The following is an 18212-nucleotide window of genomic DNA, read 5'->3' as shown; positions in this document are numbered from 1 at the left end:
CAGGAGATGAAGAATTTAACAAACAAACAAATAAATAAATAATTTGGAAAGCCCTGGAAATGGGTGGCATGAGGTCAGGGTGTGCCTGCCACATGTACAACAATGGGCGGGACTGTAAATGTCAGTGGTTAGGATGGGAGAAAGATTCACAGTAATCAGGAATTTGTTTTTTTCCTTTAACATTTATCTATTTGTCAGCCTACAGTAGGAGTCAGGGAAAAGAAAGGTTATCAAAGCAAACATCTGCAACCTGAAATTCACTCACTTCTACCATCTAATGGCAAATGAAGTGGAAGGATGCTGAAGAGTGCAAAAAAAAAAATGTTTAAAAGGCTATTTTATGCATGTGCAGAACAGATTTAAGGGAGACTTGTAAGCAGACAAAGGCTGATGGCTGCTCAAAATTCAGGCTCCATAGAGTCAGAGAGAAACAACCCACCTGTGTAGATGACAATGCTAGTTCCCATAAAGCCCGATATACAGCCTTTCATATGAAAACATATTACAGAACATTTGAATGGTTTTAGACAGTACACCCAAATGTTGTTCATGCTTTTGGGAGAGATAGGCCTGAACCAAAATTCTAGATCTGAACATTCTTGAACTTTGGGTGGATCAGAACCGGACTCATATTTTACAGTTCTGAACCAAAACACTCCTGAGTTTTGGGGGGAAGTCTGGAACTGGATCTGAATTTTGAGGTATAGGCCAATTTCTAAAGAGTAGGTCATATCCACATGTTAATCAGATCCACAGATACAGGGCCAGGTAGGATCCCATCTGCTCCTCTGTTCCCACTCTGTGCTGAGGAGTGCCTAGGGGAACTTTGTGTAGCTACGCATAACTTTCAGTGCAGGTCGGTGCCTCAATGGCATGACTGAGCCCGCAGTGTGAAATAGGATACCAAGGTCACATTATGTAGAGAACAGTTACACATGAGGAATTAGTGAGGCTCTGGGAGTGTGACGTGTTTGTTTCATGGCAGGTAGGAGAGTATTGAGTCTTAGACCAAATTGCAAAACGGAGTCTTGAGGCAGTTTCCAGAGAAAGTCAGATTGGTTGTTTCAGGTGTAAAGGAAAAGGAATCTGCCACCTGCTTGAGGAGAGACAGGGAAGAGGAGCAGAAAGAAGCCCCACATTCAGTAAACCCAAAGAGTTGGCTGGAAAATAGAAGCAATGAGGTTGAACAGTGGGACAATTCAATGAAGTGTCCTGAAGCCTATCAGGGAGAGTCTATCCTTGATTCCAGAATGCACAGGGATCCAAGAAAGAACTCTAAGGCAGTGTTCTGACTTCAAGGCTTTCCTTTGTGTTTAAAACAGACAGGAGCTGGAAGTTAGGCAGGATACAAAGGAAGGAATTATAGCAACTGAGACAAAGGAATGGTGGGTAAGAGTGGTCAAGACGGTGTTGAACATGGGAAATATTTCTACAGATTAACAGGCATGAAGAAAGAAAAAGTCAAGTCAAATCTCTAGGGTTTCTGAAAGTACGAGTGAATATGAGATTGGTGCCCTGGGTCAAGATGGAGACGGAGTTTTGTCTCAGGCTGCTCATCTTAGCAATCAGTAGGGTATATATTTTGGATGTTCTAAATTGAAGGAAGATAGTTCAAAGTCACAAGCTGATGAGATATGAAGCTGGTAGAAATCGAGGATGAAGATGCATCAATGCAGGCATTTTCATCCCAATAGAAGTGATTTCCAAAGGTGAATTCAGGAAGAAAGGTGCCATTTGGGGAAGAGATGACAAAGCCAATAACACACTCTCCTAAGGAGCATTATAACAGATAGATCTAATAGAAGAGAATTACCGACTGCCAGTCATGAAAATGGATCTTTGGACAGACAGGAAAGCGCAGAGGAGGAAGATATCCATGACTCCACTGAATTGTGCCACACGATCAAGCAAGATAGCAAGGCTGATTGAAATCAAAGAGGTAGGAAAGATGGCCTTGTGGCTAAGACACAGAACTAGGAATGCTGGACTCCATTTCCAGGTCTGCCACAGACTTCAAGTGTGTCCTTAGGCAATGACTACAAAATATACAAGTCAGGAGAGAATGACGCCATTATTTTTCCAGATGACCAATAAGAGGTACCAAATATTTTACGTGTTTAACCTTAGGGAGATGTACAAGGAAAGACAACGTTAATTCTCTGAATAACCAGTTTGCTCATTAGTAATGTGAATACTAAGGGAATTAAGACTCTGATTCAGCAAAATATTTAAACACATGCATAACTTTACACATGTGCATAATCCCTTTGAAGTCAATAGATCTACCATATTCACACGTTTAAAGTTATGCATGTGCTTCAGTGCTTTGTTGGACTGGAGCCTACAGAGATGTTGAGGTTAAAATTAAACAGAACAAGAAGGAAAAACAAGAAAGTATATGCTAAAGAAGAATTATAACATTTTGGTGTATGAGTTTGCAGGTCCAGACCTTGCTATTAAAATGAGCTTTGAACATTTTATTAGTCTATATTTCAGGAATTATACTGGCATTATACTGGAATCTATTCTAGAAATTTTGGTGATGCGCAGCATGATCACAGTATCATAATCCTTAAAATGAACAAGCAATTTGGTCTTTAGCAATAAACATCATTATAGCATATTTGAACAGTCAATATAAATTCCCTGGTAACTTGCATTCATAACAGGCATTGCCCAGACAGGGAAGTTAATTTTGTTCAATGTTTTCAGAATGGTGGGTTATAGCAAATTAATAGAATAAAGTTATTTATATATACACCATTCTGAATTAAGATTTCTCACCAAGAAATTACACAGAATTCATTTTCATTACTGGCCATTTTCCAATGAAATTGCTTATTTCTCAACTACTGTGTAAATCAAATTACAAAAGTCTTAGTTCAGAGCCAATATTTTTCATGGATTTAATTGTAACTGACAGATATACAACCCTTACAAAATTGGTTTACTGTGGATAGTTCTTACAAGCCTTTCACATTCTGCCACTACCATTATATAGCAAATTTATATGCAAAACTGCTATGCTAGCATAAACTATTTAGCTCCCTTGGGAGAACCTAAAAAAGCACTTCTATATTGTACTCTTTAGAAAATGGCCTCTATTAAGCAAGAATTGATTCTATATTCCCAGATGATACCACACAAAACTATTCCTTTTTAAACATGGGAAAAAAGAAAGAAGTATATTTTTATATAATTTTCTGCATTGTGTTTAATATGTTCCTTCAGCAGGGATCTGTATGTCATGGGTTCTACAAAATTGCATACGTAGACTGAAGACTTTTTAGTAAGACATATGATGTATATTGGAAATAATACTTTAGTCATTAGGAACAAGCAGCAATAAAGATGGCAAAATTAAGTACCTATTTGTTATTCATCATCAAACTATTGTAAGAACAAGTGAGTGCTGTATACAGTACACTTAGGAAAAGTCTACATCATCAGTAAATCATGTTAGAGGTACCTTGACTATAGGCTGGGAAAAACATATAAATGAAAGTAAATGTCTAAAGCAAATAAAAAATGAAGGAAAATATGAATATGCCTTTCCAAGACACCAGTTTGGGAACTCAAATTCTCCCTCTTAATGCTCCATATCAATTGTCTCATGTAGAAGGATTCTGTCATTCTAACATAAAAAAATTGACAAGATCTTTGGAAGAGACAAGCACTTAAAGTTGCTCTTGTAAGTGATGCAGTATTATAAAGAGTGTGTTGAACAGAACCCTGGAAAAAACATTTTGCATGAAAAAGGCTTCCTACCACACTAAAGAAAAATAGCAAATTAGAATGCTATGCAGCAGCCACTGTAAAAAGGATGTCTTTTTAATACCACAATATGATAAATTATCTTAAGTAGCACATTAATGTCAGAAATTGAGCATAATCTAACTTCTTTCCAGTGACAATATTAAATGGCTTTCAGACATCTTTCCCACTATTCTGACATTAAATTTAACAACACCCAGTGAGACCAGAAAAATGATTCCGTTAAAAGAATCATACTGCATAGGATCATTGCCTTTTAAGCAGGATTCAACTAAATGATTTGGACTCTGGTGTTTTCGGCAGATTCATGGGTAAGAGACATAATTTGCGACATAACATTTTTCAGTAGTGAGTGAAGTTCTGTTCAGAATACAGTATGCCATTTGCAATGGGATTTTTTGTGCCTGGGAGGGGTAGGTATTGCTTATTATACTAAACACAGGTCCCAAGGAAACCTTTCCATTATAACTTAAGAAAGTTTAAACTTTTCCTCCACCTGACATTATTAAAAATTCAAGCCACTTGTTAGCACCTATGGCATTGTATAAAATTTTACACTATAGGTACAGAAACAAATTGGGCCATCTATCTCTAAACAAAGGCTTAGATGTAAAATCAGGGATTTGCATTCTGGGGCAGATTTACATGCTCCAGATGAAACTCCGATGAACAGGGAAAATAGGTGGTTTTTGGAATGGAACAAAAGATACTCCTAAGGCAATGTCTATGCTGCAGCTGGGGGCGTGCCCCCCAGCTTGGGCAGACAGACACACGCACTCTCTGCTCGACATAAGCGCTTTAAAAATAGCAGGGTGGATGTTGCGGCATGGACAGCAGCACAGGTTCGCTGCCAGTGGGTTTTTGGGCTTGTACTCAGGCAGCTGGCCAACGTCACTGCCCGTGCCACAACGTCCACACGGCTATTAATAGGGGGCTAGGTTGAGCAGAGCTAGCACATGTCTGTGTATCTGGGCCGGTTTCCCCTTAGAGAACACTGGAAACAATGAAGAAGACAAAATAGAAATTAAAATGCTTTTTAAAGTATTTGAAATTTGCTTTAATAAATATATTTACAAGAAGTACTATATTCAATCCACATATAGCCCACATGTTGCCATCAGCCCATAGCAGAACTCCCACTCATGTGAATAGGAGCAATGCAGTTGGGCTGAAAGCAAATTTCAACCTTTAGGCCAAATTCTCAACAGCAGCCTCTCATTCTGCACCTAAACTGAGCTAACACAGCTTACTCAGCACTCTGGGCTTCTCCCCTAATTCTCCACACACACATGCTCACATAAGATCAGTGGTTTTTGCTGAGCTCCCAGGGTTTGGGGAACCTCCCCCCGTCTCCTGAAACTCCATCAAGCCAGCCAGCAAAAGGACCCAGCTGGGCCATGAATGATGGGACCAAGCAGTTAGATTCTACAATATAATGACAGTCACTAGAGAAAAACCTAAGGCAGACATTCAAGCTTTCATTAAGCAAATCACTTAAGCATGTGCTTAATTTAAGTCGCTGCTTAAGTCCCACTGACTGAAGCCCCAATTCAGGAAGCACCCCTATTCAGGGTTACACATAAACACAAGCTTAACCGTGAAGCCAATGAATGGGACTTAAGCACCTACTTAAAGATAAGTACATGCTTAAGCACTTTGCTGAATTGAGGCCTCAGCCACCAGGGATTTTCCATGCTAGGCATGACATAAAATATGGGTCAGTTTTGGAAATACACAATCAAACAAGGGTTTTAGAGTCCAGATGTTGAAATTAAATTATCTATTTTAAAAAATATTTAGCCATATTGGGATACAGTACATTTTGCTGTAACAGTGGTAAATATGTTGATAATACTATGAACCACAACTACCTTTCCAGGACTCCTGCAACCCTCTACAGTTCTGAAGTTTAAAAAGCTAACCTTTCTCCTAGCTCAGTCACAGAGCTAAATTTCATCTGACAAGATCATTTAGAGATTCTGCCCCCCAAGTGTATGTAATTTTTGCGACTTGTAATATGTTTCTTTAGTTCTTTCTGTCCTTTATCAGAAGTATCTCGCAAGGAAAAGAATACTAAGCAAAAAATACAATGAATGACTGTCATTTAATTATTATGTGCTTGATTCACTAAAGAACATATGTTTAGATTCCATGCTGTTCATAAGACCAAACCAGCTGATTCTTCTGAGTGTCTGCAGCAGAGAAGCAGATATGTTTTGTCATTATTAAAGTGTTTCTTCATAAATTATAGTCAACACCATTTCTTACACTGCAGCTCTCGTGGTGACTGCTAACAGGGCATCACAGTAGCAACACCTTGAACTGTGGTCACGCCTGAACTCATTAGCTATAGCAAGGTCAGGCATGGTCCACAGTGGGATGACATACCTATAAAGAAAAACACAGGTGCTGCACAACTGATGTGGGCAAATCAGAATTAAAAATATTCTGGAATGGTGCTAGAGGAACCTATGTTGATGTGTTTTGGATGAGACATAAAACCAAAGCCCTGGCTACTTGAGGTCACTGAAGGGCAGGGATGGTTTGATCTGGACAAATTAGGTCATTACAATGGGTCAAATTCGTCCCTGGTTTAGCCACAGTGACTTCATCATGGATGATCTCCCCCATCTTCCCTACCTTAAAATGTCCTCCTGTGGTTTCAAGTGGAGAAGCTAAAAATCACTTTGCCTCCTAAAAATCACTGGGTAATATCAGAAGTGCCAAATGGCAGCCATGTTCTGCCCTACAAGTAACTGTAATTTTTATGCTAGTTGAATTAGCGTTCTGTATTCACAGCAACATTTGCCTCTCCCCTTTGACCCACATATGCAGATTCCTACTGCACATTCTGAACACAGAACTCCCACTGAGGTCAGTGCTGAATATGATTTGTCTATACCATTACACGACTTAATATCAAAGCACTGGAAAACGTGCTGTATGGCAGAATATTGCACTGGAACCTGGGGGCAGTCAGGGAACTAGATGAGCTCGTAGGTCTGTTTTCCATCTCTAATTTTTGTGAATCGATCTAAAATCAAAAGTTTTAGCCATGCTGTTTTCATTGAATCATGTAAATAAAGGGTCCAATCTTGAAAGCCCCTTCCACATAGAACTCCTATTAGCTTTCCATCAAAGACCACAATACAGATATTACAATTTAATATTACGTTGCTAACATTCTGATCATAGTATTATAGGGCTTCTAATAGTGCTTTTTTTTGTTTGTAAGGGAAACACAGGTTTTGCACATTACTTTCCCCAGTGAAAATTCACATTAGTCTGTTATATGACACTCCCCAGGGCAGAGAGTTGGCCTTTTCTGTACATGTCTGGCTTGTGTTTAAATTATCCAGCCTCAAATGCAAACATTTGGTTTTCAACTTACAGATGCATCTTATCCACCGTGGGTGGGATCTTGCAATGTATGGAGCACCTCCTGGAAGGTACTCAGCACCCTCAACAACCACTGAAGTTAAAGGAGTTAAAGGCAACTCAGTCAAGACTAAGCATATGAAACAAAATAGCACCAAATTAGGAGTGAGGAAGGAAAGTGCTGCTCTAGCAGCTGCCTAACCCAAGGTAGCCACATACACAGAACCACAGCCAGCAATGAGGCCAGGCACTCAGCTGACTCTGGAACCATCAAAGAAAGTAGGGAGCCTGCCACAAACACAGATGTTGGATGTTCCAGTAAGAAAAATACATGCCAGAGTCCAGCTTCTGCAAAGCATCAGTGAGTGAGCCATCTGGTATTATTCTCCAGACCGCAAGAAAAAGCAGAAGTCAGTGTTGAGCAGGAAGAGTATTAAGTACACTGATGGCAAGAGGAGACAGGATTCTTCAGTTACCAATGAAGTTAGAGGCATCTGCCAACTTTCGTTGTTTGTTAACTGCATTGTTATTTAAAGTAAAATGAGGGAGAAACAAATGGTTATTTATTCCCATTGCTGTCACCATCACCAGAAAACTCTATCAGCCTGAGGCTGTATCTGTCCACAAAGAGCTAGCAGGTGAAAGGGGAAAAATATAAAGGAAGAGTATTACAGCGCAATGGGATAAATGCCACCAAAGACTACTTGCTCGTTATCATTTTGATACGGAAGGGTGGAGATATAAACGTCAAGTGTTATAGCACATACATGGGCTAATTCTTTTCCTCTGCCCAATGACTATTATCATTAAGTTAAATGAGGAATCCTTTATGCAGAATCATGATTTTTACAAGTAGTTTTCCCAGTGAAGGACTGCTTTACAGCAATGCTTAACCCCTGCCCCAGGCTGAGCCCAAAGCCCCCTCCCACACTCCGAACCCCTCGGCCCTACCCACCCCCCAGCCCAGAGCCCGCACCCCGTCCCGCAGCCCAACCCCCTGCAAGTGAGTGAGAGTGGGGGAGAGCAAGCAATGGAGGGGGGATGGTGTGAGTGGGGCAGGGCCTCATGGAAGGGGCGGCATAGATCCTGGGTTGCACTTAAATTAAAAAAGTGATCTTGCACGTAAAAAGGTTGGAGACCACTGGCTTAAAGGGATACGGCCAGATTAAAAATCAAGGGCCAGAGAGACTGGTATAATTGCCTTCTGCATGACCAAGGTTTATAACCCCGGCCTTCAACGCCACACCACGGGACCCTTCCATTCAGCTAAAGGTGTAACTCCATGAGTAGGTGGCTAGAGCAGAATGTTATCTTTTACAGTCTACAGTACCAGTGACTACAGGGGAATATGACACACTTCGCCAGTGTGTTACATACTTCCCTTGTTAGAAGAAGCCCAAGATCCTAAATATTAGAACTCAGTCTAGTTCTATGCAGAGTGGTCCAGCTTTCTAGCAGGATCTGCTGTTTTCTATCCGGGTTTTTCTCTTTGTTTAGTTGCCCCCTGCTCTGCTCCACTCTGCTTATGGACAGAAAAGTGATCTGTACAAGATTATCTTAGATGCAGGATTCCCCTGACATTTTACTGATCTGGAATCCTGTATGTGATCATGAGTTATATTTGGATTATCTATTTGAGGATACTGGACAAAACAGAACTCCCCTCAGCAAAATGAGTGGTCCTAGTTAATACTACCAGCTCCACAAAAGGGATGGGAAGAAGGCAGGGCCATTGTCAGAGGTGGCCAGCTATGGAAGGGTGCACAGTCTGAAGCCCTTTAAGGTGCACAGAAACGGCTCCTGCAAGCATTTGCGAGCTCTAGGGACACCGTATTTTTATAAAACACAATATCTTGCAGAGCTCCCCCAAAGGCAACGTAACTCTGCGCTATCCCTAACACAAGGATGTGGCTTAATGCCACAACTTAGCCCCAAGTCTGCAGGAGAAGAGGCAGACAGGGTAAATGGCATATGCTGCAAATGTTACATGTAGAAACAGTCTCTTAAATTCTCCCTTCCCTCATCACTGACTCCCAGGTAAGAGGTACTAAACTACTTGCTAATTTATTGCATTCAAAAATTCATCTGCCAGCTTCTTATCAAATATATGAAAAAAAAATCGGGGCAGAAATCATATTCTCATTTGTAAATGTCCTCTTAAAAAACCTGTCTCATAGAATGGTAAAGCTACAGACATTTCACTTCCATTTAGCAAAAATACACTGGCAAAAACCTTTATCTCCTTCAACTCACTGATTTAACAGAATACAATACAACAGAGTGTCATTTAAAAGTACTTAGGCAGACAATTTATTTATGTTAATGTTGAGTTGTATGGTTACTTGAGGTGCATTTTTAACTCTCCTCTGCACATTAGGTACTTTAGGTCCACCTTGAAATATTAATCTCTTGTAACCTATGTAAATAAGTATTCAGACACTGTAGCTTGTGCTTTTAACATGTCAGAAATATACATAAAACTCTAAATAATTGTCTTACGTTTTACCTGATTTTATTTAAGTAAAATTAGTGCAAAATTGACAATTTAGCACTTTTAAAAGATGCCAGATTTCCATGGCTGGAGGCGGAAGACCTGTTTCTCCTCTCACTTATTCCTTTCGTTTCACTTTTATGAAGTTGACACTTGTCCACTGGAATCTGGACAGAGACCACCAACTCATTTTTATAGGCCACCCAGGAGTCTACTCACAGTCACATCTAAACAGATGTGCAAGACTCTGTATCCCAGCACCACTCCCCTGAGCCACCTAATCCCTGCCTCTATGCTTTTAAATGTATGGCTCCTTAAAATTAGGTAGGAAATTGCAAAGAGACTGAGATCTCGAATTACCTTTCCAATGCCAGGGTTGTCCTTGATTTTTGACACTGCTCTCAAAAGGCATGGCGGTGCTGGGGGAGAGCATAACTGCAGTATGCCACTAAAGTTGGTGGCATAGACAGAGAAGTCGTGAGAGCGTGGCAGGGGCGGATGGTACTTCTTTCTCTTCGAGGACAGGTTAAGCTTCTGTGCTGCTCTGTATAAAGTAATATCAAGAAAGGACAATGTTACTCTGAGCTCAATGCAATTTAGAGCAGTAAAACAGATGTTCATTGTCATCACTGCCTGTTTAACAAATCAAGTCATTTCATTCTAATCAGATTTCATAAGGACACACCATCAGGAGACTAATCGAAGGAAATATGGGCAGAAATATGGTTGGCAAGATATTCATTTAATTTCTCCCCCAACAGAGTTCCAATTATAGTCTTAACTTTTTTTCCCAACAGCTTGGCAGATGAGTCCAAGACTGCTGAAATCTCACTGACATCATAAAAACCTAAAATCATCCCCTTGTCACTAGCAGGACCAGATGGGCTTTGCTGGTGATAACATTTATGAAAGTGATGTTTTGTGTGCTAACAAGTTACCCGATACAGAAAAATGACATTCCAATAGACTGCAAATCAGATGAGTGCAAGTCTCTCTACCATTGGCTGCATTGAAAACTATCAGATAAAAGAGAATCCCTTCAAGACAGATTTTTTCCCCCTTAATTCCATTCTTCCTCATTAAAAGGAGAATCCGTTAAAGAGACATGCTTTAATGTGCCAAACAATGATCCTGCTTTTGAAATGCAGAATTTCAAAACACAAAAGATGAAGAAGGAAAACATTTAAAACGTACAATTAAAATTGTAACTCTGTTCTTTGTGAGTAAGAATGGGATTAGAATCAAGGTTTCTGCTAATCCTTAATGATGGCACCAAGCAGGATATCAAGGAACCAAAATAAAACTTAGGCTCTGGAGTAAAACCCATATGTTCTAAAAATCAACCTGTGAACTTAACACAAGAGATACATTCATGTGCATGTTCCACATGCCTAGGGAGTGAAATCCTGGTTCCACTGAAGTCACTGGGAGTTTTGCCACTGACTTCAGTGGCACTAGGATTTTACCCATTCTGCTCACCAGTTTTCCAGTGTATCCACGGGCTGCAGATCTGAACACTTTTATACGAGTAAATCTCCCAACTTCACTGGCCAGATTTCCTGAATAAGGAGTGTGGGATCTGACCCAGAGACCATCAGTGGAGAGCACACAGAGACACATTCTGCAACAGTGCCAAGAGATGCTCAATTTAATGTCTGTACCCCTATTAAGATTAAAATAAGTAAAGATGCAATAAGTTATAGTTCTGACACCTTTGGGCCCAACCTTACAAATATTCCAACATTCCAGTTCTGAAGATGGATCATTCACTGGATTGGGCCCATTATACAAAAGCCTGTCACTCTAAATTCATTATTTCATGAGTATGAGGCTAGTATTAATCATTTTATTGTTAATAGTTGTGACAAAGTTCCTCCTCTGCCTTGGTGGGTCCTGCGCTTATTGGTCAACTCCTCCGGTATCAAGTAGGGAGTTGGGGGGATGGAGGGAACCCGGGCCCGCCCTCTACTCCGGGTTCCAGCCCAGGGCCCTGTAGATTGCAGCTGTCTACAGTGGCTCCTGTAACAGCTGCGTGACAGCTACAACTCACTGGGCTACTTCCCCATGGCCTCCTCCCAACACCTTCTTTATTCTCACCACAGGACCTTCCTCCTGATGTCTGATAATGCTTGTACTTCTCTGTCTTCCAGTAGTACACCTTCTCACTCTCCGCTTCTTGCGCCTCTTGCTCCCAGCTCCTCGCACGCACACCACAAACTGAAGTGAGCTCCTTTTTAAACCCAGGTGCCCTGATTAGCCTGCCTGTCTTGATTCTAGCAGCTTCTTGATTGGCTGCAGGTGTTCTAATCAGCCTGTCTGCCTTAATTGTTTCCAGAAAGTTCCTGATTGTTCTGGAACCTTCTCTGTTACCTTACCCAGGGAAAAGGGACCTACTTAACCTGGAGCTAATATATCTGCCTTCTATCACTCTCCTGTAGCCATCTGGCCCAACCCTGTCACATAATTTACACTTGTATCGTACCTTTCATCCAAGGATCTCAAAGTACTTTACAAACATTAGGTCTGGCAACACACCTATTAAGCAATAATTATTATACTTGTACAAATGGAGAAACTGAAGCAGAGAGAGATTATGAGACAGATTGTGTCAAAGGGGGTGGCACATAACTGCCCCGTCCCAGGATTATCTCTGGAATATGGCACAAACTTGCACAAAGTTATATAGCTAGTCAGGAGCAGAGCCAGGAATTGGCATGCGGATCTCCTAGCTCTAAACAATAGATTGTGTTCTCTGTACAGAGATCAGCACAATGACCAGTTGCATTTCTTCATAACATAAAAGCAGCAAACTCCAGGGAATCATAAATGCCAATGAACAATCTCTATACCCACTGGACTTTCTAAGCAGTGATAATGAACCCTTAAGTTTTCAGTAGCAGTGCAGCCTGAGTTAGTTGCACAAATCCCATCATGGGAGTTATGACGCTAAAATCCCAGTCAATTCTGAAAATGCATATCTAAATTCTGAAGCAGGATTTGAGACAAACCAATTGCTCAGGAGCACAATAGTTGCAACTGTAAATTTAAAACTTAAAGGTGTCATAAATATATGGTTTTACTGTATAGCAAAGAGACTCAATCTGTTGCGTATGTCCACTGTGGTACCACACTTGGCATTACTTTCTATAGCCAAGCAGCAATCAGCTCTTGTAGTTATTTAATCATATTGCTGATTGATATGAAAGATAATGTTTATTTCCTTGTTTTCACACTATGATCCACTGCAGAAATTATAAAAACAGTTCTCGAGAATGTCTTCAAAGTACAATCAAGATATACATGAAGTCCTGATGAAATAATTATTGTTTCCATAAAGTCTGCTACAGCAATCCCCTTGAGAACCATATGTGAAAGAGAACGGGATATAAAGAATGGATTTACACATCCCATGTTTATTCAGGCACCCAGATCAAGTGCCAATAGATAACTTAAGGTGCACAAAAAAGGCCAAGTTAGAAAAAAACAGGTCAGCTGTCCTGAGGTGCGATATCTCCCAAAAGAGCCAGCTTATAGAAGGCTGTCCATTTAAAAAGGCAAGTGAAAGACAACACCACTGGGCCTAACCTTTTAAGTTATCATATGAATCATAGAATCATAGAATATCAGGGTTGGAAGGGACCTCAGGAGGTCATCTAGTCCAACCCCCTGCTCAAAGCAGGACCAATCCCCAATTAAATCATCCCAGCCAGGGCTTTGTCAAGCCTGACCTTAAAAACTTCTAAGGAAGGAGATTCTACCACCTCCCTAGGTAACGCATTCCAGTGTTTCACCACCCTCCTAGTGAAAAAGTTTTTCCTAATAGCCAACCTAAACCTCCCCCACTGCAACTTGAGACCATTACTCCTTGTCCTGTCCTCTTCTACCACTGAGAATAGTCTAGAACCATCCTCTTTGGAACCACCTCTCAGGTAGTTGAAAGCAGCTATCAAATCCCCCCTCATTCTTCTCTTCTGCAGACTAAACAATCCCAGTTCCCTCAGCCTCTCCTCATAAGTCATGAGTTCCAGACCCCTAATCATTTTTGTTGCCCTTCGCCGGATTCTCTCCAATTTATCCACATCCTTCTTGTAGTGCGGGGCCCAAAACTGGACACAGTACTCCAGATGAGGCCTCACCAATGTTGAATAGAGGGGAACGATCACGTCCCTCGATCTGCTCGCTATGCCCCTACTTATACATCCCAAAATGCCATTGGCCTTCTTGGCAACAAGGACACACTGCTGACTCATATCCAGCTTCTCGTCCATGTAACCCCTAGGTCCTTTTCCGCAAACTGCTGCCTAGCCATTCGGTCCCTAGTCTGTAGCTGTGCATTGGGTTCTTCCATCCTAAGTGCAGGACCCTGCACTTATCCTTATTGAACCTCATCAGGTTTCTTTTGGCCCAATCCTCCAATTTGTCTAGGTCCCTCTGTATCCTATCTCTGCCCTCCAACGTATCTACCACTCCTCCCAGTTTAGTATCATCCGCAAATTTGCTGAGAGTGCAATCCACACCATCCTCCAGATCATTTATGAAGATATTGAACAAAACCGGCCCCAGGACCGACCCCTGGGGCACTCCACTTGACACCGGCTGCCAACTAGACATGGAGCCATTGATCACTACCCGTTGAGCCCGACAATCTAGCCAACTTTCTACCCACCTTATAGTACATTCATCCAGCCCATACTTCTTTAACTTGCTGACAAGAATACTGTGGGAGACCGTGTCAAAAGCTTTGCTAAAGTCAAGAAACAATACATCCACTGCTTTCCCTTCATCCACAGAATCAGTAATCTCATCATAGAAGGCGATTAGATTAGTCAGGCATGACCTTCCCTTGGTGAATCCATGCTGACTGTTCCTGATCACTTTACTCTCATGTAAGTGCTTCAGGATTGATTCCTTGAGGACCTGCTCCATGATTTTTCCGGGGACTGAGGTGAGGCTGACTGGCCTGTAGTTCCCAGGATCCTCCTTCTTCCCTTTTTTAAAGATTGGCACTACATTAGCCTTTTTCCAGTCATCCGGGACTTCCCCCGTTCACCACGAATTTTCAAAGATAATGGCCAATGGCTCTGCAATCACAGCTGCCAATTCCTTTAGCACTCTCGGATGCAACTCGTCCGGCCCCATGGACTTGTGCACGTCCAGCTTTTCTAAATAGTCCCTAACCACCTCTTTCTCCACAGAGGGCTGGCCATCTACTCCCCATGTTGCGATGCCCAGCGCAGCAGTCTGGGAGAAAAGAACAAATTTGGAGAAAGAACAAATTTCAGACTGTTCCCTTGTATAGTACACACACTGTGCATCTCCACCCTTTGTGTAATCTAAACAGGCACAGTGCCATACGTTAGATCAAGCAATTAAGTGTTTTAGTACTGATATATTCTCTTCCTAAGAATTTGGAGTATAATACTTATTTGGCACAGGGACTGCATGTCCACATAGGGAGTCAGAAAACAAGAAAAGGAGAGGAAGTGGAATAGCTGTCCTAGAGAATAATCAGCATTATAACAAGGACCAGGGCACTTGCAGTACTAGATATTTTTATGAGGCTTATGTTTATAGAGCATCTTTTCTACCCAAAAAGCATCCTGAAGTGCTTGTGTACTATAAAAAAAGTTTAGTGGGTTCCACCTGCACACACATTTATGCCCAATGCTGAAATGCAGCCACTTATGGGATGAAACCATCACAGACATTCTGCAGCAGTCACATCAGTGTTTTCAGAAGATGAAAGTAATGGATCCAGCTGAAAAGGCATGAGGGATTTAGATAAGTGAAATGTAATTATCGGCGTTTGGAATTTGGATAAGAGAGTGAGCTTTTCCTTATCCTTAGCTCTTACAATGAGTGCCATCAGTCCATTAAAGAGCACAAGTGGTCAGAATCTTAGTAATTTATATCTCAGTCCAAAGCCAGCAGTGCAGTACACTTAATACCATACTTGGACTTCAACAACAAACCTGAGGGGAGCAGTGCCACGTACTGAGTCCCCAACATCACTTCTTGCAGCACCAGCATTCTGCTTAGTGGTCCCCCATCCAAATCCTAACTAGTCCAAAACACAGCCCACAAATGGTATGGCTGTAGGCCTGGATAAATAGCAAAACCCCATCAGAATTCACCAACACTTCTTCTTGAGGAAAATTCATAACAGCGTATATATTCATAAGAAACTACTTTTGAAATGTTTAAAAATGCTGGATTTTCCATAACTTGTACCCAACAGACCAGTACTGAACATCTGGCTTAAAGTTTCAGCCAAACCCTAGCCCAGCATTCCTTTTTGCAGGTCTAATTTGTGCCCACAAAATTGCTACTGCAAAAGGGAAAATTTAGCTTTTGAAAATTCTGTCCTTTTGTATCTTGGAAGGCAGCACAGTCGACTGGTTAAAGCAGAGGGGCAGGCATTAGGAGAGCTGAAATCTGTTCTCAGTTCTACCACCACATTGTTGGGTGACCTTTGGTGACCCACTGAGCCTCTCTGAACCTCAATTTACCAACCTACAAAATGGGGCTAACAATACGATCCTTCTTTATACAGCACTTTGAGATCTATGGAGAAAATCATTACGTAAAAGTTAAGTATTATGATCATCTATCTATGATGGTTTTCCAAGCATTGAGGAGCTTTACTACAAACACATACTCTCACGCTTCCCTCTCCCAACCCAGCCTTTTCCTTTTCCTTTTCCCCATCTAACTTATGTTGTTTATCTAATCCTTTATCAAAAATCCTTGCAATGGAACTAAGCCTTGGACTCCGCACGCTCATGCCTCTCTCCCTTTCCAATTAAAGCTACTGAGACACTGGTGTATATTATTTTTCCTTCTAGCTGTGAGATCTACTGGCTGCATTTTGCTTAACTCTTTTCATCTTTAATAGAAGTTGTCTTTTAAGACACTCTGGAGAGTTCTTTCCTCATAGCTATGTGTCATGGAAGAAAATAAAACTAATATATGGCACATGAAGGAGCACTCAAATATCAGTGACAAGGGACAGTCTCTAACCTACTCCTTCCTCCACACAATTTACAGAATATAAGGTTTTCCGCTGTGCATGGATGAGGCAACAAGGCAAAGGATGAGAAGATCAATTAGGTAATGTTTAGCACAAAGGGAGCAAGGCTGTAGAATAAACGCAGCTACAAACCCTACCCACTAAAAGAAATACACATTTTTAAAAGTTAATGTGACATTTCAGACATTTAATTGTACAGTAAAGGCTCTATACCAGGGATCAGCAACTTTTGGCACGTGGCCCGTCAGGGAAATCCGCTGGCAGGCCAGGATGGTTTGTTTAGCTGCAGCTTCTGCAGGTTCGGCCGATCGCAGATCCCACTGGCCGCGGTTCGCCGTTCTAGGCCAATGGGGGCTGCGGGAAGCAGCAGACAGCACATCCCGCTTCCCACAGCCCCAATTGGCCTGGAATGGCGAACCGCGGCCAGTGGGAGCTGCGATCGACTGAACCCGCAGACGCTGCAGGTAAACAAATCATCCCAGCCTGCCCACAGATTTCCCTGACGGACCGCGTGCCAAAGGTTGCCGATCCCTGCTCTGTACTGATTCTTAAAGCTTAAGTTCACTAGACAAGCTATGGACATTATAGCTGTGAGAGTAAGTGCCGTAATTGCACTCCCTTGTAATGCATATCTATACCATAAAAAAAAAAAAGCTAGAATAGAGGCTTTATTAAAACTATGTGCATATGTAATGCCTTTCATCAGAAGATTCCAAAGCATTTTACAAACATTTCCTCACAGCAGTATTCTTAAACTTACCATTTTATACATTATGTAGATGGGTTAATTGAGGTATAGACAGTTTAAGTGACATGCCCATGAAAACAGAGCAAACCGCCGGCAGTCAGGAATAGAACCCATGAGTCCTGATTCTAGCTCTTAAGCCACACTGCCAAAAATAAACTACAGGAGATACATTTCAGTACCAAAAAGAAAAGGGGTACTTGTGGCACCTTAGAGACTAACCAATTTATTTGAGCATGAGCTTTCGTGAGCTACAGCTCACTTCATCGGATGCATACTGTGGAAAGTGTAGAAGATCTTTTTATATACACACAAAGCATGAAAAAATACCTCCTCCTACCCCACTCTCCTGCTGGTAATAGCTTATAAAGGAAGATGATGTCTGTCTGTATCTGTACAAGTTTTTTCATGCAGTTGATAGATTTCCACTCCATACAGCTAAATGCAGACTAACACAGCTGTTACTCTGAAACATTTCAGTACCAGTAATTACTTTTATATTTTTAACAGAGCTTTAGCACTCTGTTTTCAAATCTATATTATTTATCCATATCTCTCAGAGATCATTTTTGTTGATTATTTGCATAGCAGTGGTTCCTGGAGGCTTCAATGGGGATCAAGGGTAGGGAGGAGCTGGAGCCATAAAATTTCAGTCCATATACTAAACATCCTTCATTTTGAAGTGTTCACATGCAGTGTTTCAGTTTGGCCCATTACAGATATTTATAGAGAAATTTTTAATCTGGATTCTGAAATCCCCTCAATCCCCCCCCACTAAAAAAGGGTTTTGGAGT

At 41.3% G+C, this 18212-nt stretch overlaps 1 protein-coding gene across 2 annotated transcripts in view; it reads right to left on the bottom strand.

Moving 5' to 3' along the window:
• KIF26A (kinesin family member 26A) overlaps positions 1-18212 on the bottom strand; it is a 136420-nt gene that overhangs the window by 24433 nt on the left and 93775 nt on the right. For both annotated transcript variants that reach the window (XM_074956332.1, XM_074956333.1), the window contains exon 5: positions 10004-10187. In XM_074956332.1, the coding sequence (XP_074812433.1) occupies positions 10004-10187 (184 nt within the window). The remainder of the gene's footprint in view (positions 1-10003; positions 10188-18212) is intronic.

Source organism: Natator depressus, chromosome 6, assembly GCF_965152275.1.
Source record: "Natator depressus isolate rNatDep1 chromosome 6, rNatDep2.hap1, whole genome shotgun sequence".
NCBI lineage: Eukaryota > Metazoa > Chordata > Testudines > Cheloniidae > Natator > Natator depressus.
The sequence above is the reverse complement of the archived record's forward strand: the minus strand, read 5'-3'. Positions and strand labels throughout refer to the sequence as shown.